Source organism: Mucor mucedo (assembly GCF_025094135.1).
Source record: "Mucor mucedo strain NRRL 3635 chromosome Unknown EV154scaffold_38, whole genome shotgun sequence".
Lineage (NCBI taxonomy): Eukaryota > Fungi > Mucoromycota > Mucoromycetes > Mucorales > Mucoraceae > Mucor > Mucor mucedo.
The window spans coordinates 194501-217639 of NW_026252322.1; the positions used below are offsets into that span (position 1 = coordinate 194501).

Consider the following 23139-nt stretch of genomic DNA (forward strand, 5'->3'; position numbering starts at 1 on the left):
ATTAATGAGGAGGGCAATATTTCTCCTATTTATAACCATTTTTTGTTACCCCAATGTTTACCACAAGCATAATTCTGTAAAGCCACAGTGATATCATTTTGAGGCAAATCGACCGTGCGTAGGTAAAAAAGTGTCAACTTTGAAGATAGCTTTTAACATCCGATCAGGGACAATGTTGCACTACTAATATAAGCTTAAAACTCTATAATATGATGTGCTCTCTATAAGGTTATTACACCCTATGAGCAGGGCCTTCAAAAAATTTTATTGAAAAAAACAAGCGGGCGGATGCGTCATTTATGAATATATTCAACTATGGACATATCAGATTAAGCTTGTCTCACTACATTTCAAAGGTGCGTCACCGTAAATATTTTACGGGACATCCTCCACTGCTTACGAGTGACAACCCATTTTTTTTTTTTTTTTTTTTTTTTTGGAATAACTAAACCTTTTAAGTCTGCCCTATGTTTTTACTATATATGTCATTTATGAATTTCTTGTTGATACATCAACATGGTCAGTTTGATAGAAGATACAAAAATCCTACTAGGGATGTTATCTTCATAAAGTCGCAGTTCTTGATTTTAAGATTTTTGGCAGCTTTAGAACTGTATTTGAAGTGTAATTGAAATGTATAGACCATGCTTCTACCAAAATTAGCAGCATACACATTTTAAAACTCTGATCGAGTTAAGATGCAGAAGAGCTGATTTTATTAAAAAAAAAAAAAAAAAAAAAAAAAAAAAATAGGTAATTAAAACAAAACGAGCCTAAGGTCAATCATTTTGTAAGCACAGCTTGATAGACGTCAAAATCGATCTAACTGAGCATTCATCTTAAGATATTATGGAAAAGCGCTTCGTAAATCAATTTAGACATACATGCTTGTTATTCAAAGATATTAACTCTGTGATTGCATAAGCCTTCCATCTTTTATCGCACTTTACCATATGGAGAGAAGATACAAAACCAGAGCAGAACATGTAAAATAGTAAAAGAAACATTTTTTTTTTGGTTTATAAACAAAGCAAGTATTGATTTACGTCAGGATGTAGTCATTCAATCTAATCACATTTGTTTACATCTTGCATTTAACAAGATAAGCAAGCCTTTAATCGGATAAACAAATATTGCTTTACATTAGACTGGATAAACTGACCCGGTCCCTTGGACGATGCTAAAAAATTATCATTTTAGTAAATCATGTTTCTTCATGGAAAAATCTGATTTTATAATTGGCAACATAAATCACACAATTCATACCTTTGCAGCCGTTCATGTTTTGCTAGAAGAAAAGCCATCTCTCAAGACAAAGATTGTTGCACGAGGCGGGGTTCTTTTTATAAGAATCCTATACACGGATGCATATCTCATCTATTAGGCCGCGTGCTAACTACTTACAGAACATTATATGTACTAACTGAATCTTATCATTCTTGTGTTGTACAAACGCAGAAAAGATCTTTAACAAATTGCTGTCAGAACAGAATCTTCTTTAAGGACGAGATTATATAGAAAAAAGTGTTTACATCTGTTAAAAAGAACTTGACGTTGAAATGCAAGTCAAGAGCTCTGGCATTAACACCCAACCTTAGCACATGTCAGATACGTTCTTTTATTTTTGCTTATTTACATTGTTATAGAGAGCTTTAATCATACAAGAATAAGCAAATACTACTACCTTTAATTAATCCTTAGGATAAAAGTAAACGCCCTTATTAATCATAGTATAGTGATCCCTACACACCCTACCCAAGACACACACATGTACACACAGTTTGGTAAACAATTTCATATATTTTATTTGTATGTGCTAACCTTATCAAACAATGAGAAACGGATCGCGAGGTACACCCAAAGAAATGCGGCCAATGGAGTGCATTCGAATCTCCAAGATGTGACCTTTTTTTACTTCATCTGTCGTTACTACATATTTTATTTTCCTGTCCTGTTTTTCATACTTGTACCATTGTCCTACTCCACCTTCCACCACACAAACATACGCATGGTTTTGAATATAAATATCCATATACACCAAATCATGATCTGAAAAATTCAATACCGTCTTATCTGGTTGTTCATCTAAGAACCGAGCCTTCAAAACCATGACTTGTAATGAAGGACATGCTTTTGGAATGAATTGAAGCACAGATATATCTTTAAGTGTCACTTTTTCTAACTCCAATGTATCCAAAACGGATCGGTTTTCGTTTTCTTCTTCTGCTGGGCCCATGTAAAGTACACATGAACTCAACGTCAAAAATTCCAAGCGCGGGTGTTGCTTCAGAAAAGTATTGATAGGGACATGTAAAGGTTTCCCAACCATGTAATCAATATCGGAGGAAGGATAGGTATTAATCGTGGTCAATCCTGTGAATCGAGAAAGACATTCCACAAAATCAGTTGCACCGATGGGCACAACTAAATCCAATCGATACACTGAATGCCGTTGCTTTGTTGAAAGCGAAAGATTTCGTAACTGAGTCATGTCCTGGGATTGAGAACTGTATTTTTCAAGTCGAATTTGAGTGTCGTCCAAGGCTCGCAATACATTGGTGGATAAATAACACACATCCACATTCAATGTTATTAACCGAGGGCAGTGCTCTACTAAATGAATAATGCAACTATCATAGGTCTCACTTGCCGGTGTGAATTGATTCATCTTTAGAATTTCCATAGCAGGGTATTTTGTCGCTACATAATCGAGCCAATCTGTGATACATAGATCATCGTTTTCATAAAACGAGAAACGGTTGCCTTGCATTTCCAGACGTGTGACAGTTGGAGCAGGCTGAGAGGAAGGTGGTCCACTAATTTCCATCGTATCTTCTCCTAATGTCATATCCTCTAAAATCAAAGCTTGAAGATGGGGTGCATGGGCATGTAACACATTTAGTTTCATTAACGTGAGTTTGGCTGCAATCACTTTAAAGCATTGTAAATTGGGTGCATGCTGAATTCCCATTAATAAATGATCCATGACAGTATCTACCATGTGGTCTGGGACAATGCTGAAATTGATGTCAAGGAGGGTTAAATCTGGATAGGATCCGGAATGAAGCATGGTGCCGGTATAGACAAACTTTGTGAATTCACTGAGACTACCTAATCGTTCCCATGTCTTGAAGATCTCGTCTTGTATATCGAAACAGATGCCTAGTTCAAAGGACTCCTCTTCCTCTGTATAGTCTTCCTCGTCCTGTTCGTCCTCATAGTCGGAGCCAAACATGTCAATTTCGGCACTGGCAAGAGAGAAGTTAACAACGTTCGGGAAAAGGGCGGGCCATTGTTTGAGTAAACGAAAGTTTAGTCCCGTGGCATTAACTTGCAAGGATTTCACTGTGGATCGAAAGGGTGGGTTCTTTTTAAAGAAATCCATGACGGGTTGAAGATCGCGATCCATGTAGACGGTTTCATACAGATTGTGAGAGCTAATGATGTTGTACCAGAGTTTACATGCGCAGGCTAATTGAAACCTCGTTTCAAAGTCCACGTAGGATGTTACGATCAAGAACGTTTCACGAGGAAGTCTGTCCATTCCCACTCTGTAAGTTTTAACGCAAAGGAAAAAAAAGAGTTTTCTATCTCTTTAGAAAAATATAACTGCTGACTCTAAAAAAGGCAATCCGTGTCCTTGCACACAATTAAGGTTTTCCTGTGCCGTACTTTTTACCTTTTTTTTTTATCTCTACACTCAAAAGAAATGCAATTGTATTCAACATGATACCCTAGCAAGTGTCTAAGCCAATCTCTTATTGTGTTAAATGAATTCATCGAGGGACCCGAGAACCATGTATGTTTAAAGTGTTTTTCTACTCGTGGTACAAAAAGTCATGGTGATGAGTTTGTTTGCATGTGTGAGTTAAATCTCCTACCCCTGTGAGTGTCTTTCTAGGGGGCTAAGAGCATAAAAAGTAGTCGGATAGACTATAAGGATGACCCTGAAAAACAATGCATCATGCATTAGAGTGTGAACCCTTGTTTTTTTGTGGTTACTGCAGCTATAAAGATGTATAACGGGTATTTAAATATGTGTGAACACAGGCACTAAAAAAAAGAGGCACGCATACGCACGGTATGACAAAGGGAAAAAAAAAGAGATAAATAATAAACTGTTATTACAAACATATACTTTTATATACAGAAGGAAAGATGGACTAAAGAAAAGCACAGAATTCATCGACTTTATCTTCCAACCATTCCCATCTTCGCATACCAACAACCCATTCGGTAGGTAAATGACTATAACCCAAACGAGCGCCCAAGAGAGCGCCCGCCACGGTGGCATTCGTATCCGCTTCACCACCTTGCATGACAATATCCATCAGCATCTTTTTGAAATAATCCGTTTCAGATTGAGCTGGAATTTCTCTTGTCAGACAATAAATGGCGGCGCTCAGACATCGAAATGTGTCCCGACGATTCACGACATCATCCAACATTAATTCATTCAATGAATTGGGTACACAATAATCTAAGAGTTGATGGTAATACACTTGCATTTGATCCATATCCGTTTCTGGAGTGACAAACAATCGATCGGTTTGTGGTGCAATTAACATGGGCTTGTTTGTTTCTACTACATTGCGTACAAGTGATTGTAATCGAGCATCTACTGGTAGTGTATCTGTAAATGTTGTTATATTAGGTGTAGGTGTGGTGGGTGTCATTGGACTGGGTATAGGTGTCATGTTGACTTCAATTTCTAAATCCTGGCCTCTCAGCAGTCTATTAGGGTAAGGTTAGCAACAAGTATAAATAGTAAACAATTTCAGTTTTACCTAGCGATTAAGGTGGATGCAATGACACATGATATCATACAACGTGGATCAGGATGAGTGACACGGCAACATTCTGTGGTATTTTCAATCACAGTTGTACCATCCCAGAACTTGATAACACCCAACAATGGAGCACGCACAAGGGCACCATTGGCACCACGAAGGTTGTCTTTTGTTTTCCACACCTCAATTGCGGCCTTTTGCTAGTTATTTTACGTATATAGTTAGTTTCTATTTCTATAAGGGATTGCACTCATATTTACAGGGCTGGTCTGGTATGTAGGGTTGGCAAGTACGGCTTCGTTGGTTGCGTTCATGCCTGAGGGTTTTTTGTGCAGGTTTTGAATACCGTCTTTACTGTAGTTGAACAATCTTGAGCTAAAGTCTTTGGAGAGGAAGTGGCCTCCGTTGGCCAAAAGAGATTCCATGACCAACAATACTTGTTCTGCATCATCGCCGAAATCGCTACATTAGCATAGTAAGTATTTTGCTTTTCTTTTTTTGTATTTACATAAAAGGTTTTTTTTTACCTGTCTTCAAAGTTGGATCGAAAGGCATCTTTAATAAAGGGAATTCCACCTTCGTCCATACCAAAGCGAATTGGACCTTGACCATAGAATTTCTCGATTTCGGATTTGGATAATCCTTCGGTGGCCAAACCGAGACTATCACCTAAAATAGCGCCTTATGTCCCATAATATGTTAGCAAATAGAAAAATTAATTAAAGAAATAGCTTTTTTTTTACCAAAGATCAATCCCTTGACTTTATCGATAATAAGACCTGTTTCTAACTTTGAGCATCCTGAGGGAATATGCATTATAAAACAAATTTTGTAGAAAACAATATTTTCCCGTCGTTTTATTTTCTACCTTTACAGAAAAAGAAGAAAAAAGAACAACCAAAAAAAAAAGGGGAAAAAAAGAAAATAAGAAATAGCGAAGAAAAAAAGAAAAAAAAAAAGAGCGTCCCTGTTAATACTCCGCACGAATGATCTTTTTTTTACCAGAGTTTTTACTTGCCACGGGATTCATTTCTTTACATGTAAAACTTTTTATTGTACAGTGACACTTCTTACGTAATTACCTATGTCTATAAGCCCACATTGAAATAAGGAAGCCACCTATTCCCTGCGATAAGGATGTTTATGGGGAGGAAGAATAGATAATCCATGGATAAACAACCAGAATCATCTGAGACGCTTTTTAATGTACAGATGGAGATCTAATAATCCCCAAAAAAAAAAAAAATTGAGTGTCAGTAGTTTTTTGTGCAAGTAAACGTAGATAAGCCACGGTTATTTCATGCTTACAACAGCCTCTATATTTTTTTAATTTTAAATTGATACAGCACTATAAAAAAAGTGCCTTGCATTTGTTACACAACCTTCATCTTAAATATTTTCTGCCAACTTTTTTTGTTTAGTGCCTAAATCCATTCTCCGTCACTCACCCCTTAACACCACGTGTGTCCTATTAAATAAAAAAATTATAGTCTTATTAAAAATCCTTGAGAACAGATCAGAAACTTGACCATTACTTAGGCTCGTGTAACCTAATATGTACCCTCATTTGAATTAAAATGACATCAAGTTTATTTGAAGTGGGGTATAAAAAAAAAAAAAGAAGAGAGAATGCTGTAAAAAATGCACCATTATATATATTTAGAGGAAAAAGGAGGTTTGTTATATACACAATGGTTGGTTGCCTGATTGCCTGGTTACCTCGTTGCTAGGTTACCTGGATGGTTGCTAGGGAGGGAGGGAGGGGGGTATCTACTCATCGTTTTTCTTTTAGAGCCAAGGTCTCCAGCGTTTAGTTTCCTGCCTTTTCTTTTTTTCTTGTTCATCCCATTGTTGGACATAGGCAGCTGCCGTGGCCAAAATATCAATGGGTGTAACATCCGGATGAAATACGAGATCATGTGGCAATGGCGACGTACAAGCGGACGACAAGGATGAACTACTACTAGATGACCAATAGTTAAATTTGACCTTTTTCTCTTGTTCCTGGAGACGAGCACGGTTGACTTTAGCTCGGCGATTCTGAAACCACACCTATAGGTATTTAAAAAAAAAAATTTGCTTAGTTACACACCATCATTATTTCTCACACGCACGAACCTGAACTTCACGATTCGTCATTTCCAACTTGGTGGCAAGACGTTCTCGTAATTCATGACTGGGTGTATCTGTTTGTTGAAATAGTTGCGTCAATAGACAAAACTGTTCAGGCGAGATTCTCTTTCTTTTGGGCTTGATTTCTATTCTTGTTTTTAGTTTATGATCGTATTACTACCATACAATTTTTTTTATTACCTTCTGCTAATTTCTTTTGGCGTTTCAGTCCGCTCTGATGATGAAAGCTTGTCATTATTTTTTTAGCTTATACAATAGAGAGATAAAAAAAAAAGAGAGAAAAGAGAGAATTCTTTAAATTTTTTTTTGTTTTTTTTTTTGCAAATGCAATAAATAATATTCAGGGAGCCGTTTTTTTAATATCCAGGGATACAAAGAGAAAAGGAAATAATAATAATAAAAAAATGAACCGAGATACCATGAAAATGCGGATATTGAAACAATAAAAAAGGCAAAATTTTTATTCTGTTGTGAGACAACAAACAAAATCATGCCCTTTTATTTAAACAACAACAAAAAAGAAAAAAGTCACACACACATTCACAGTTCTCAGAAGTTTCCATGACTACCCCCCATTACTGCCAGCAGAGTAACCTTTTTTTTTTATCGGATTAGAATAAAAAAAAAAAAAAAAAAAAAAAAAAAACGTCACTGTGCTGCTTTTTTTACCCCTCATAAATTCTCGTTTTAGTATAAAAATTTAAACTCTTTTTCTTCTAGTTCTTCCCTTTTTCTTTTTCCACAAGAATATTAATTTTTTCTTCTTTTTTTTTATATATATATTTATCATCTTTTTGTACATATAATCCCATTTATTGTATTTAATATCTATACCACCACCACCTTTTAAACCCACAACAAAAGAGAAAAAAGAAACCAGTATTAAGCGCAAATAACCCATTTTTTTTCTTTCTTGGAAACACAACAACAAAAAAAGAAGAAAAAAAGACCGCAACACCACCAACAACAAAAAAAAAGTAAAAAGGGAGCGCTAATGAAACGTTCTTGTGCTGGCGACAATTCACCCATCATAAAAAAAAAAGTGCGTGATAACCTAAGTAATAAAGAAGAAGAAGACAGTATGAGCGTGCTTGAATACGTTCACCATTTTGTAAATAACCTAGAACAAGGCAATATTGATCATTGCCTTTCCACCAGTAAAAATGATACAACCGGTATCTTGCAACAATTATCCGCTGTCGATTCCGATCTCTTTCTTAGCCTTGAAGCCAATCTCAAAAAAATTGCTCAACGTCAGCTGCAGCTCGAAACTGAGAATTTAAGATGCCGCATCATGATTCAACAACAACATCAGCTCTTAACCACTCATCATCACGAGGAAGAAAAAGTCATGCACGCCGCTGCCTCTGCTGCTGCTTCTGATGCTCCTGCTACAGATAATAACGATGACAAGAAAAAGAATAAAAAATCAACCAAGATCTCTGCTACAAGTGAAGACGATTTGACTTCCGTCCATGATACCTCTCTGCTTGAAAAACTCGAAGATTCTTACCGTCAAATGCCCAACACCATTCCCGAACTCCCTCAAGGAGGTTACTTTGGTAAAACATTAATATTTATTAATCGCTTTTTTTTGTCTAACCTTATTTCTTTTTACGTTAGCTGCTTCTGCCACAATGGCAGCTGCTGGTCTTGCTACATCTTCTACCCCGCCATTTAATATTTCTTCTGCCGCTACTGCTTATCCCGTGTACTTTGGTACCATGTCTCCTTCTATCTTATCTTTCCCTGCCGCCACTGTCCAAACCAGCTCCGATAACATTGTCTGTCCCGATTGTGTAATCCAAGCCGTCAAAGTTGCCTCCTGTGTCTTTAATGGTGATTTGGGTCGTCGTATCACCTGTGAGCATGAACGTTGTGTTGTCTCCGGTACTGTCGTTGAATCCGATGCACCTATTAATACCTTGAAAAACGCCGTGAATGCCATGGCCGATCATTTACAGATTGTTGCAGATGAAGTCAGTTATGTTGCCCATGAAACCGCCGTCAATGGTAAATTGGGCGTACAAGCAAGATGTGGAAGAGAAATGAAGGGTTTATGGCGTGATTTTGTGGTGAATTTGAATAGTATGACTCGCAACCATTTGGAACAAGTACGAGATATTGCAGATGTTTCAACTGCTATTGCACGTGGTGATCTCAGTAAAGCTATGACTGTGCCTGTAAAAGGTGAAACACTCTTATTAAAAAACACTTTTAATACAATGGGTGAGAACTTTTTTTTTTTATTTGTTTTTTTCTTTTTTGTAATCTGACCAAAAAAAACCTTATAGTCAATCAATTGAATTTGTTCGCTTCTGAAGTATCTCGAGTTGCGCATGAAGTAGGCACGGAAGGAAAGTTAGGAGCACAGGCAAAGGTACAAGGCGCTGATGGTATTTGGAAAGAATTAACGGATAATGTAAATACAATGGCTGCCAATCTTACAAATCAGGTAAGAGACATTGCCCAAGTTTCAAAATCGGTAGCTCGTGGTGATTTAACTAAAAAAGTCACCGTCGAAGTCAGAGGTGAAATGCTGGATTTAAAAAATACCATCAATACTATGGTGGACCAAGTAAGTTATATTACCCTTCCGTAATGATTATATCTTCTAACCATATACAAACTAAAGCTGTCGATATTTGCTACCGAGGTCACGCGTGTGTCACTAGAAGTAGGAACAGAAGGTATACTGGGTGGTCAGGCCGTTGTCAAAGATGTTGCTGGTACTTGGAAAGATCTAACGGATAATGTGAATATGATGGCTTCCAAAATCACCGCCCAAGTACGTGACATTGCCGTAGTTGCTAAAGCTGTTGCTCAAGGTGATTTATCCAAAAAAGTCAAAGCCAATGCCCAAGGTGAAGTTCTCGAACTAAAAAACACAATGAACAAAATGGTAAGCATTTTTATTTCTTTTCCCCCCTTTATACATAAAACAATCTAACATCAACTCATTTTAGGTGGATCAATTGAATTTGTTCTCGGCAGAAGTGCAGAGGGTGTCTCTGGAAGTAGGCACCGAGGGAAAACTAGGCGGTCAAGCCGTCGTCAAAGATGTTGGTGGAACTTGGAAAGATCTCACTGACAACGTCAATACCATGGCCGCCAATTTAACCACGCAGGTGCGGTCAATTGCTGAAGTCACCAAAGCGGTTGCTATGGGTGACCTTTCCAAAAAGATCGAGGTCGAAACTCGTGGTGAGATTCTTGATCTAAAAAACACCGTGAATGATATGGTTGATCAGCTACGTGTCTTTGCCTCTGAAGTCACAAGAGTCGCCCGTGAAGTCGGTACGGAAGGAAAACTCGGTGGTCAAGCTAGGGTACCCAACGTTGATGGTACCTGGAAAGATCTAACGGATAATGTCAATACCATGGCCACCAATCTAACCACTCAAGTACGTTCTATTGCCGTTGTAACAAAAGCTGTAGCAAATGGTGATCTCTCCAAGAAAATTCAGGTGACTGTGAGTGGTGAGATTTCCGATTTGAAAGATACCGTGAATAACATGGTGGATCAATTACGTGTATTTGCTTCCGAAGTCACAAGAGTAGCACGTGAAGTCGGTACGGAAGGAAAACTCGGCGGTGAAGCTATTGTACCCAGTGTCAGTGGTACCTGGAAAGATCTCACGGATAATGTGAATATCATGGCGGCCAATCTAACCACGCAGGTGCGGTCCATTGCGGAGGTCACGAAAGCTGTAGCCAGTGGTGATCTATCGAAAAAAATCGAAGTAGAAACACAAGGTGAAATACTTGATTTGAAAAATACCGTGAATAACATGGTAGATCAACTCAACGTCTTTGCTGCGGAAGTGACACGTGTGGCAAAAGAAGTAGGCACAGACGGTAAATTGGGTGGTCAAGCTCTAGTGCCAAATGTCGATGGTACCTGGATGGATCTTACGGATAATGTCAATCATATGGCTACCAATCTCACAAATCAAGTACGATCCATTGCTGAAGTCACAAAGGCGGTTGCTTTAGGCGATCTCTCTAAAAAAATTGAAGTCGAGTCGGGTGGAGAAATTCTTGATCTAAAGAACATTGTGAATAACATGGTAGATCAATTACGTGTATTTGCTTCAGAAGTAACACGTGTATCCAAGGAAGTGGGTACGGAAGGTAAACTCGGTGGACAAGCTGTAGTTCAAGGTGTGGCAGGAACATGGAATGAACTCACGGATAACGTGAATATCATGGCAGCTAATTTAACCAACCAAGTGCGCTCGATTGCCGAAGTCACAAAGGCTGTCGCCAATGGTGATCTTTCCAAGAAAATCGAAGTTGAATCCGGTGGAGAAATTTTGGAATTGAAAAATATCGTGAATAACATGGTAGATCAATTACGTATTTTTGCTTCAGAAGTTACACGTGTATCCAAAGAAGTAGGTACAGAAGGAAAATTAGGTGGTCAAGCCATGGTACCCAATGTAGCCGGTACTTGGTATGAATTGACGGATAATGTCAACATTATGGCTGCCAATTTAACAACGCAAGTCCGATCCATTGCCGAAGTTACGAAAGCCGTCGCTCTCGGTGACCTTTCTAAAAAAATTGAGGTCGAAACTCGTGGCGAAATTTTGGAATTAAAGGATATCGTAAATGGTATGGTCGATCAATTACGTATCTTTGCATCTGAAGTTACGCGTGTATCTAAAGAAGTCGGCACCGATGGTAAATTGGGTGGCCAAGCCAGTGTTCCCAACGTCGCTGGTACTTGGTATGAATTGACGGATAATGTCAACATCATGGCTGCCAATTTAACAACTCAAGTACGTTCGATTGCCGAAGTCACGAAAGCAGTTGCCAGTGGTGACCTTTCCAAAAAGATTGAGGTGGAAACTCGTGGTGAAATCCTCGACTTGAAAAACACTGTGAATGAAATGGTGGATCAGTTACGTGTCTTTGCTTCTGAAGTCACAAGAGTAGCTCGTGAAGTAGGTACGGAAGGAAAACTTGGTGGTCAAGCTAGGGTGCCCAATGTAGATGGTACCTGGAAAGATCTCACAGATAATGTCAATACAATGGCAACCAACTTAACCAATCAAGTACGTTCGATTGCTGAAGTCACAAAGGCCGTCGCTTTGGGTGACCTATCCAAGAAAATCGAGGTTGAATCCGGTGGTGAAATTTTGGATTTGAAAAATATTGTCAATTCCATGGTGGATCAACTTCGTATCTTTGCTTCAGAGGTCACGCGTGTGGCAAAAGAAGTAGGCACTGAAGGTAAATTGGGTGGTCAAGCTACAGTGGAAGGAGTGGCCGGTACTTGGATGGATTTAACAGATAATGTCAATACTATGGCCGCCAATCTTACAACTCAAGTACGTTCCATTGCACAAGTCACTAAGGCCGTCGCCAATGGTGATCTTTCCAAAAAGATTGAAGTTGAGACTCGAGGTGAAATCCTGGATCTAAAGGATACGGTGAATGACATGGTGGATCAATTACGTGTCTTTGCTGCTGAAGTCACACGTGTGTCCAAGGAAGTCGGCACGGAAGGAAAATTAGGTGGACAGGCCATGGTCAGAGGTGTGGCTGGTACTTGGCTTGATTTAACAGACAATGTCAATACTATGGCTGCTAATCTAACCACACAAGTACGTTCCATTGCACAAGTTACTAAAGCCGTTGCCAATGGTGATCTATCCAAAAAGATTGAAGTTGAGACTAGAGGTGAAATTCTAGATCTAAAGGATACAGTGAACGATATGGTGGATCAGCTTCGTATCTTTGCATCAGAAGTCACACGTGTGTCCAAGGAAGTAGGAACTGAAGGTAAATTAGGTGGTCAGGCTGTTGTCAAAGGCGTTGCTGGTACTTGGTATGAATTGACTGACAATGTCAATATCATGGCTGCCAATTTAACCAATCAGGTCAGATCTATTGCCGAAGTCACTAAAGCTGTAGCGCTGGGTGATTTGTCTAAAAAGATCGAGGTCGAATCCGGTGGAGAAATTCTTGATTTAAAGAATATTGTGAATAACATGGTGGATCAACTACGTATTTTTGCCTCTGAAGTTACACGTGTGTCAAAAGAAGTCGGCACGGAAGGTAAACTTGGTGGTCAAGCTGTTGTACAAGGTGTCGCCGGTACATGGAATGAACTTACGGACAATGTGAATATCATGGCTGCTAATTTAACCAGTCAAGTCAGATCCATTGCCGAAGTCACCAAAGCAGTCGCTAGTGGTGATCTTTCCAAGAAAATCGAAGTTGAAACTCGTGGTGAAATCCTCGATTTGAAAATCACTGTCAATTCCATGGTGGATCAATTACGTATATTTGCTTCGGAAGTCACACGTGTCGCAAAAGAAGTAGGTACTGAAGGTAAATTAGGTGGTCAAGCGAAGGTCGAAGGTGTTGCCGGTACTTGGATGGACTTAACTGATAATGTCAATACTATGGCTGCCAATCTTACAACTCAAGTACGTTCCATTGCACAAGTCACTAAGGCCGTTGCCAATGGTGATCTTTCCAAAAAGATTGAAGTTGAGACTCGAGGTGAAATCCTGGATCTAAAGGATACCGTGAACGACATGGTGGATCAATTACGTGTCTTTGCTGCTGAAGTCACACGTGTGTCGAAGGAAGTCGGCACGGAAGGAAAATTAGGTGGACAAGCCATGGTCAGAGGTGTAGCTGGTACTTGGCTTGATTTAACAGACAATGTCAATACTATGGCTGCCAACCTAACAACTCAAGTACGGTCTATTGCTCAAGTCACCAAAGCAGTTGCTCTAGGTGACTTATCCAAAAAAATCGAAGTGGAAACACGAGGAGAAATCCTAGAACTAAAAAATATTGTAAATGACATGGTGGATCAACTACGTATCTTTGCATCCGAAGTAACCCGTGTCTCAAAAGAAGTAGGAACTGAAGGTAAATTAGGTGGTCAGGCTGTTGTCAAGGGCGTTGCTGGTACTTGGTATGAATTGACTGACAATGTCAATATCATGGCTGCCAATTTAACCAATCAGGTCAGATCTATTGCCGAAGTCACTAAAGCTGTAGCGCTGGGTGATTTGTCTAAAAAGATCGAGGTCGAATCCGGTGGAGAAATTCTTGATTTAAAGAATATTGTGAATAACATGGTGGATCAACTACGTATTTTTGCCTCTGAAGTTACACGTGTGTCAAAAGAAGTCGGCACGGAAGGTAAACTTGGTGGTCAAGCTGTTGTACAAGGTGTCGCCGGTACATGGAATGAACTTACGGACAATGTGAATATCATGGCTGCCAATTTAACAACCCAAGTACGATCCATTGCCGAAGTCACTAAAGCCGTTGCTAGCGGTGACCTTTCCAAGAAAATCGAAGTTGAAACACGTGGAGAAATTTTGGATTTGAAAAATACAGTGAATGAAATGGTGGATCAATTACGTGTGTTTGCCTCTGAAGTCACCAGAGTGGCCAAGGAAGTAGGCACGGAAGGTAAATTAGGTGGTCAAGCGACTGTGGAAGGTGTGGCTGGTACTTGGCTTGATTTAACAGACAATGTCAATACTATGGCTGCTAATCTAACCACACAAGTACGTTCCATTGCACAAGTTACTAAAGCCGTTGCCAATGGTGATCTGTCTAAAAAGATCGAAGTTGAAACTCGAGGAGAAATTCTAGATCTAAAAGATACCGTGAATGACATGGTAGATCAACTACGAATTTTCGCTTCGGAGGTCACGCGTGTATCAAAGGAAGTAGGTACTGAAGGTAAATTGGGTGGACAGGCGGTTGTTCAAGGTGTGGCTGGTACATGGCTAGATCTTACAGACAACGTCAATACCATGGCGGCGAATCTAACCACGCAGGTCAGATCGATTGCCCAAGTCACAAAGGCTGTAGCTTTGGGTGATCTATCTAAAAAAATTGAAGTGGAGACCCGAGGAGAAATTCTGGAACTAAAGGATATTGTGAATGGCATGGTGGATCAGCTACGTATTTTTGCATCTGAAGTCACGCGTGTGTCCAAAGAAGTAGGAACGGAAGGAAAATTGGGCGGTCAGGCTGTCGTCAAGGGCGTTGCTGGTACTTGGTATGAATTGACGGACAATGTCAATATCATGGCTGCCAATTTAACTAACCAGGTAAGATCCATCGCTGAGGTAACCAAAGCTGTCGCGTTGGGCGATTTATCCAAGAAGATTGAAGTTGAATCCGGTGGAGAAATTCTTGATTTAAAAAATATTGTCAACAACATGGTGGATCAATTACGTATTTTTGCCTCTGAAGTCACGCGTGTATCTAAAGAAGTCGGCACGGAAGGTAAACTTGGTGGTCAAGCTGTTGTACAAGGTGTCGCCGGTACATGGAATGAGCTTACGGATAATGTAAATATTATGGCTGCCAATTTAACCAGTCAAGTGCGTTCTATTGCCGAGGTAACAAAAGCAGTGGCCAATGGTGATTTGTCTAAGAAGATTCATGTTGAAACTCGTGGTGAAATTCTTGAATTAAAGATTACGGTGAATTCTATGGTTGACCAATTACGTGAATTCTCTTCTGAAGTCACGCGTGTTGCTCGTGAAGTAGGTACGCGCGGTGAATTAGGAGGTCAAGCCAATGTACAAGGTGTGGCAGGAACTTGGAAAGATTTAACAGATAATGTCAATATTATGGCTGCGAATCTTACCACACAAGTACGTTCTATTGCGGAAGTGACGAAAGCGGTTGCTGCTGGTGATTTGTCGAAGAAGATTGAAGTTGAAACACAAGGAGAGATTCGTGAACTAAAGTAAGATTAAAAATCCGAATAGACAACTTCTTTTAATTTACGGATTAACTCAATTTAATTTTTTGGATTTGTAGGGAAACGGTGAATGATATGGTGGATCAACTGCGTGTTTTTGCGGCTGAGGTAACAAGAGTGGCGAGACAAGTGGGTACCGAAGGTATGCTTGGTGGCCAAGCTGCCATTGTTGGTGTAGATGGTACTTGGAAAGACTTAACGGATAATGTAAATTTGATGGCGAGTAATCTAACAGATCAACTACGAGCTATTGCGGCGGTCTGTAAAGCGGTAGCGCAAGGTGATTTATCGAAAAAGATTGAAGTTGAAGTCCATGGTGAAATTGCCGAATTGAAAAACACAATCAATACCATGGTGGACCAGTTAAGTTCTTTTGCGTCTGAGGTAACTCGTGTAGCTCGAGAAGTAGGTACTGAAGGTAAACTTGGTGTCCAAGCCCAGGTGATGGATGTAGAAGGTGTATGGAGAGAAATCACAAGTAACGTCAATACGATGGCTTCTAATTTAACAACTCAAGTTCGTGCTTTTGCTCAAATTTCTGCTGCTGCAACCGAAAACGATTTCTCTCGTTTGATTACAGTAGAAGCTTCTGGTGAAATGGATTCCCTTAAGACCAAGATCAATCAGATGGTGGGCTCTCTTCGTGATGCTATTCAAAAGAATCGATTGGCAAGAGAAGCTGCCGAATTGGCAAATCGTTCCAAGAGTGAATTTTTGGCTAACATGAGTCACGAAATCCGTACTCCCATGAATGGTATTATCGGTATGACCTCTTTGACTTTGGAAACTGAATTAACCAGACCTCAACGAGAAAATTTGATGATTGTTTCAAGTTTGGCTAATAGTTTGTTAACTATTATCGATGACATTTTGGATATTTCCAAGATTGAAGCAGGTCGGATGACAATCGAATCTATCCCCTTCTCACTCCGATCCGCTGTATTTAGTGTATTAAAAACGTTGGCCGTAAAAGCAAATCAAAAGAAACTGGACCTTATTTATCATGTGGATCAGTCGATTCCTGATCAATTGATTGGTGATCCACTTCGTTTGCGTCAAGTCATTACTAACTTGATTGGTAATGCTGTCAAGTTTACAACTCAAGGTGAAGTTGTCCTTCGCACAAGAGCTGTGAGTATGCAAGATAACACAGTCAGATTAGAATTGTGTGTAAGCGATACCGGTATCGGTATTCAAGAAGATAAATTACATGTCATTTTCGATACCTTCTGCCAAGCTGATGGTAGCACTACGTAAGTTTTAATATAAATATGCTGTCAACTTTTTATTAATTTTTTTATTTAAAAAAAAATATCAGTCGTGAATATGGTGGTACTGGTTTAGGTCTTTCCATCTCTAGACATCTTGTCCAGTTAATGGGTGGTGACTTGTGGGTTGAATCAAAGTATGGAAGAGGTTCAGAATTTTACTTTACGGTCAATCTTTTCCGTTTCAGTCTTGAAGAACGCGAAATTATTGAAAAGTTACGTCGCTTCAAGAATAGACGTATTTTATTTTTGGATAGTATGAATGATACGACTGGTGTGATTGAAAAGATCAACATGCTAGGTCTTAAGCACTACCGAGTAAACGATATTGAAGAAGCAGCTGCTATTTCTAATGCCAATTCCAACAAGAGTATAAATGGTCCCTTCTTCGATACAGTTATTGTGGATAAGATGGCCTTGGCCGAAAAGATTCGAGAAATTGTGCCACTTCGTTATACACCTGTTGTGTTGATTGCGCCTGAGGTTCATCTCTTGAACATGAAACTTTGTATTGATCTGGGTATCACCGGTTACATCAATTCACCTACAAACCTTGCAGGTATGGCGGATGTTCTTTTACCTGCTCTAGAAAGTCATGCAGCTCTTCCCCGAGATGCATCAAAGACCGTGCCTTTAGAAGTTTTGCTTGCTGAAGATAACGATGTCAATCAAAAGTTGGCTGTCCGTATTTTAGAAAAGTTTGGACATCATGTTAAGGTGGTTGCCAACGGTAAATTGGCTGTAGAGGCATATGAATCTCAAAGTTTTGATATGATTTTAATGGACATACAAATGCCTGTCATGGGCGGTTTTGAAGCCACGCAAAAGATTCGTGAAATCGAGCATAGTTCTAATACAAAAGCACATATTCCAATTATTGCTTTGACTGCACATGCCATGATTGGTGATCGTGAAAAGTGTTTACAAGCTGGCATGGTAAGAAAGTGAAAGAAAAAAAAAAGAATCCACTTTAACAAAATTGTATTTACCCGTTTAATTCAAATAGGATGAATATGTCACTAAACCATTAAGATTCCCCGAGTTGATTGCTGCAATCAAGAAATTCGCACCTCAGTCCGCTCATATGATGGCAGGAGGAGGTGGAGGTTCCAAGCTTAAAGCGCTACCAAATAAATAAATTGACACATTAGACTTTTATAAAATGGAAAACGGGTTTTTATTTTTTTAAAATGTTCGTTTCGTGGGAGAGGGAAGTGGTTTCACCAATTGATCGAATTTCCTTGTAGATAGTGTTGGTCTAAAATAGTCCTTGCATACAATGTCTTTATTTTCTTTTGAAGAGCAGTGTTTAAATACTCTGGAAGCTGTAATCGAAGCTTCTAGATTATTTACGAAAGGGACTAAATCTTCAATGGATTGTGGTATGTTGATCTCTGCAATATCCAGCATAGCGTATAGCCCTTCGTGCAGTAACGACATGATATAAATTGTCACTTTAAACCCTATATGTACGTACATAAAAACGCCTTGTCAGTAACCTATATCATTCCCTTTGTTATTTTCATATTACCAACAACATGAAAAAATGTGACATCGCGAATGGAGGACTCCGAATATGTGTCAATATTCTTTTTGGAGTCTATTGCAAGTTGTATAAGATCTGCAGAAATCTTCAATTTGTCATGCCGTGTATCACCAGTCAGATGTGTCACTTTTCCAATTGAAAGGGGAGACGTATTAGATTGTGACGAAAGTAGATGAACTTGAGCTTGAATATCCACTTGCTGTAATGTGTCCTTTTTTGTCCTTTGTTCAGTCCATTAGTACTCTCCATTATTTATATTATTTTTCCTATTTTTTTATACCATTTTAATTTTCTTTTCGCATTGACATTTTCAAAGATAGGTCGTAGAATAGGGTTTGCATATTCTGTGATGCAATGTTGATCTGCTACATTTGTTACAGGTCGACGGGGTAAATAATTGATCCTAGTTAAAAATTTAGTAATAATACGCTTTGGTATGCATGTGGCTTAACTTACATTGACACAAGCTCTGATAATATTAAATATTCATCTTCGGGAAGGTTTACTGCTATATTTAAAACTTCACTAGCAGCAATTTTTCTTTTACCAGTGTTTTTCTTAAGTAAATTCTATTTTCAAAAAGTAAAAATATAACAATTAGCTTGTTTTATATCATTTGCGGTAGCAAAAAAAAAAAAAAAAAAAAAAAAAAAAAAGAATAGAAGAAAAGTTCTACCTCAATAGTTTTTATAACATCCAATTGCGCAGAGCCTTGAAAAGTATACTGATTTTCTAAACCAATCTTTCTCCTAACATCTTGTCGTATGCCAAATAATTTATTTGGACCTTGGAAATAATCATTCATAATCTGTGAATTATCGCTCGACTTAATGTAAAAAATATGTGATAGTGCCCTATTTTTTATGAACCAGTCAATAACATTATAGAACAGAAAATCAATCTTAATGAGCACTTACAAGAGAGATTGTATATCATCTTTGATAGAAATACCACGATCAATCGTGGCACCTGCGCATTTCGCTTTGAAAATGGTCCAAGCCTTGACCATGTCACGGTTTTCGTAGGTCCATTTCTTACTACCTGGGACGGGTCTAAGACTAGCCAGGAATGAGGTCATCCCGAGATCATCAATCAAATTAGGTAAAGAAGGAGGAGCAGAAGCAAGGCTTTGCTTTATATCTGACTCAATCGTCTCTTTCTTTACTGGTTGGATTTCTGCAATGGCTGTCAATTCAGTCTCTTGATCAACCGTCCTACATAAATAACAAGCGACATTTAGAACTGTGTATAATCAGTCAGGAGAATATCATTGTTACCTTTTATTATTCATTTTTTTGAGCTTATGTATGACTATATTTTAGATGGCATTTTTTGTATGGCATGTACCTTTTTTTTTCATACCTTATTAATGCAAGTTTTTTCCTCTACTTGTTCTCTGACAGTAACAATACTTCGCTTTTTTTCATTTTGTAATGCCTCTTCCTTTTCCTATAAAGAAGATGGTTTACTCTTTTAAACCTCAGAGCTAATGAGCATGATATGATTTACCTTGACCAGTTTATTAATTTTTTCTAGTGCTTCAAGGGCATTTAATTTCTGCTGTTTTTGTTCTACCTCCGCTTGAATTATGTCAATTGATTTTTGATCTTCTTGAACCCAAAAGGACATTACTTCTTTACTTTTCAGTATCTAAAAAAAAAATCGTTAGTTTATTTGTTCGCGTGCGAGAGCGGGGAGAAATAATTACAGCAAACTGGTTGGCAATTTGGTGTTGAGAAAAGTCAATCAACTTTTGGTCATGTTGAGGTTGTGTCCAAATGGCATTGACCATGGCAATGAATGCTGCATTGGCAGACAGTTTGTCTTTAAAAGCAAAGTGCTTGATGAAACTAACAATACTAAAGTTTTCGGGTGTTGTGTTTGCAAGATATTCAACAAACTTGTTTTTAGGCGGCATAATAGCAGGCGGAACAAAACGCGAGTGAAGAGAAAACAGCATCATTTTTTTTTTATGTGAATCTGTAATAAAAAATTAAGGCAGGGAAGCAATGAAAAAGGATTGGTTCTGCCTTTTAAAAGTTTCACATGAATGGAGACACCTCCTTTTTTTTTTTTTTTGATAGATATGTAAGCGATCAACATTATTAGATAGAATGTCATTTTGTTTTTGTCCAGCTTGTTCAAAATGTTCATTTGTAGAATTGGCATTTAATTCTGAAAATGCTGTTAGATAGAAAAAAAAAAAAGAACAACTACTACGCTGTTATTATTTTTACATGATTTTTGCTTGGTTCTGTGTAACCGACTACTATCACTTGTTTGTACAACATAGGCAGAACCAACTTACTCTTAGCACTGTTTAAAAAGGAATTTAGATATATATGTATATTAAAAAGACCATTGTTGCTGTCACTGGGCATGAAGGGGTTTATTTTATCGATTTAGATGAGTAACACATGTTTAGTTATGCGCCCTATACACACCCGTATGTTTCGTACTATATCATAGCATAAATTAGAACCGATTACTAACATGGCCTTAATAAAGTCTGATTAGTACACATTTTTTCTAATTCGGAGAATTTGGTGCCTGAAAATAATTCGTGAGTCTATTAAATAACAAAGTGGTTAATTTAATTGGAAGAAATAAATATTGGAGTACTGAATGATCGATGGTATATGTGTCTCGCAAGTTATATAAATGCAGTCAAGAGAGCCAATTAGTGGTAGAAAGAGCTAGTTACTACTCTTGAGTATGACTTGGCTGAATTAAGGGATTAAGAATATGTTATGTTAAAAGCCATTTTTCAAGACAGATTTTAAATTGCCATAAATCTTAAATGTCTACATAAATATATTATAAAGGCTGTACGGGCACCCAACTTATCAAAGTTGTAAAAGTTAAAGTTATTTAGGGTACAGGTATTTTGTAAGTATCACTAAATATATATAATGCTGTTTGGATGAATGATGAACTAACAAATATTATTGTAACAAAATAGAATTTATATTTAAAGCCCCAGAAAGATTACCAATTGTCGTATTTGTTGTAAAATACACAAAAAATGCTCATTATAAGAAAATGTATGATTTTAAAATAAGGAACAAGAATATTTGAATAATGAATTGTCTAGATAAATATACGATTTTATAAAAGTTGTTATACAAGTTAAAGTGATCCACAGTAAAAACTGATTGTTATAAAAATAAATAGTTTATGATTAAATGCATAAACAAATGATTGATAATAACAATTTCTACAAAATATTAGCTACCTCTTATATAAAAAAGTAGGTTATAATTTAACATTTACATTACTATTGTAACATTTATAATATACTATTACTTTAACGTAAGTGCAGGCAATAGGTTCGAATGTATAGATACATAGGATACATGATCTTGCTTTGTTCAACTTTATTCGTTCATACTTTATCAAGCAGCCAACCATCAAAATGTCTAGATCTCCTTATTCCTTTAAACTTATTTTATAGAATCACGTGGTGGTCTAGACATAGGTCTAAGAAAAATGCTTACGTCAATTGACATGCCATATCATCTCGACTTTTTAGGATGATCGATTTTTATTTTTCATAAAATAGGCTTCACTATCAGTAAATGCCCTTACTGAAGCGCTAATATACAACGACTTTGCTTGGGGTTTTTGCAAATGTTTCTATTTTAAGTAAAGACCCATTCTGACATAAGTTCTTGTTTATCAACCCATAAATTTCGTTCACCTTTTTTTCCTTTAGCGTGCACACTTCTCTCCTTTTTTTAAAAGTAAAAGTAATTGATTTGGTGAAACGATTAGTTTATGATAACTTTTGCTTTTTCAAGAAATATTAAATTATCAGTTCTTTTTTTTAAAAAAAAAAGTGAAAACGACACATAGCAATTCTTGCCATATTACGGCTACGGCTAATCTTTGAAATATAATGGTGACCTTCGACGTTGGGCTCTTGGGGGTTTGGAACTCACTGGATGGAAGGACTGTAAATGGGTGTGATCATACAGGCTTACTGGTCTTGGCCGAAGTTTTTGTAAGTCATATAATTTTTATATAAAAGTGACTCTAAAAGAGACATAGAAAAATTAAAAAAAAATGCAGGTTATAGACAGTGTCGTTGGCCGACCACGCAAAAAACAATCACGTGGTACAAAAATACCATTACAAAATTTAAATTTGGTAATGGTATGGGGATGTTTTTGGGCTGGTGGATAAAACCCTTTGGCAACACTTCAGTAAAAAGAAATACGTCAATTGTTCAAGTCAAATCTTTCTTCTTTGGCTTAAAAAATTGACAGAGGAATATGTCAATGACTCCATATTCCAAGAATACGGAGTCTTATGCCATACAGGAGGATAGACTTTCCCAACATAAAGTCAATGTACATCTACTGTGTATTGTGAGATCCCTCTTCTCTCTCAATCCCAAATAATAATGCCCGGAAACATTAAATGCGGAGAAGATATTACATATTTTGCATTGAGTAAACAGTGCTTATGACTAACGCGCCTTTAAGAAATCTTTTCCGCGATTAGTACTCTTGAAAAAAAAGAAAAAAGCTATTAAATAGCTAGTCGATTTTTACTTCAATTGAAAGATGTAATTCTTGACGAGTTTACCTCCTAAGTATAAGTCCGTCGAGCTGAACAATTTCAAAGGCATTTGGGTAGAAG

General features: G+C 37.9%; 6 protein-coding genes across 6 annotated transcripts; 1 reads left to right on the forward strand and 5 right to left on the reverse strand.

Moving 5' to 3' along the window:
- Positions 1-1780: 1780 nt before the first annotated feature.
- On the reverse strand, positions 1781-3615 carry EV154DRAFT_506497 (uncharacterized protein). Its single transcript, XM_051601287.1, has one exon. The coding sequence runs from the start codon at positions 3542-3544 to the stop codon at positions 1826-1828; it is 1719 nt and encodes a 572-aa protein (XP_051458381.1). The 5' UTR covers positions 3545-3615; the 3' UTR covers positions 1781-1825.
- A 408-nt stretch (positions 3616-4023) lies between these two features.
- EV154DRAFT_205638 (uncharacterized protein) lies at positions 4024-4930 on the reverse strand. Its single transcript, XM_051594360.1, has 2 exons — positions 4793-4930; positions 4024-4734 (listed from the first exon to the last, which is right to left on the reverse strand). Exon 2 carries the CDS (start codon positions 4695-4697, stop codon positions 4164-4166), a length of 534 nt encoding a protein of 177 aa, XP_051458382.1. The 5' UTR covers positions 4698-4734; positions 4793-4930; the 3' UTR covers positions 4024-4163.
- On the reverse strand, positions 4784-5606 carry EV154DRAFT_419510 (ADP-ribosylation/Crystallin J1; the record flags this gene model as incomplete). Its single annotated transcript, XM_051595900.1, has 4 exons — positions 4784-4956; positions 5041-5252; positions 5318-5471; positions 5534-5606. 4 exons carry the CDS (start codon positions 5604-5606, stop codon positions 4784-4786), a joined length of 612 nt encoding a protein of 203 aa, XP_051458383.1.
- Positions 5607-6356: 750 nt separating this feature from the next.
- EV154DRAFT_506501 (homeobox domain-containing protein) lies at positions 6357-7381 on the reverse strand. Its single transcript, XM_051601288.1, has 3 exons — positions 7104-7381; positions 6909-7048; positions 6357-6842 (listed from the first exon to the last, which is right to left on the reverse strand). The coding sequence occupies exons 1-3, from the start codon at positions 7156-7158 to the stop codon at positions 6579-6581; spliced, it is 459 nt and encodes a 152-aa protein (XP_051458384.1). The 5' UTR covers positions 7159-7381; the 3' UTR covers positions 6357-6578.
- Positions 7382-7639: 258 nt separating this feature from the next.
- Positions 7640-18117, forward strand: EV154DRAFT_442249 (uncharacterized protein). The gene is made up of 10 exons (XM_051596980.1): positions 7640-8485; positions 8547-9152; positions 9218-9501; positions 9559-9825; positions 9890-11596; positions 12422-15473; positions 15534-15666; positions 15741-16934; positions 17000-17885; positions 17956-18117. Exons 1-10 carry the CDS (start codon positions 7918-7920, stop codon positions 18085-18087), a joined length of 8829 nt encoding a protein of 2942 aa, XP_051458385.1. The 5' UTR covers positions 7640-7917; the 3' UTR covers positions 18088-18117.
- Positions 17956-19799, reverse strand: EV154DRAFT_205968 (uncharacterized protein). Its single transcript, XM_051594361.1, has 7 exons — positions 19773-19799; positions 19413-19709; positions 19172-19349; positions 18952-19064; positions 18776-18898; positions 18481-18716; positions 17956-18412 (listed from the first exon to the last, which is right to left on the reverse strand). The coding sequence occupies exons 1-7, from the start codon at positions 19784-19786 to the stop codon at positions 18135-18137; spliced, it is 1239 nt and encodes a 412-aa protein (XP_051458386.1). The 5' UTR covers positions 19787-19799; the 3' UTR covers positions 17956-18134.
- Positions 19800-23139: the final 3340 nt, after the last annotated feature.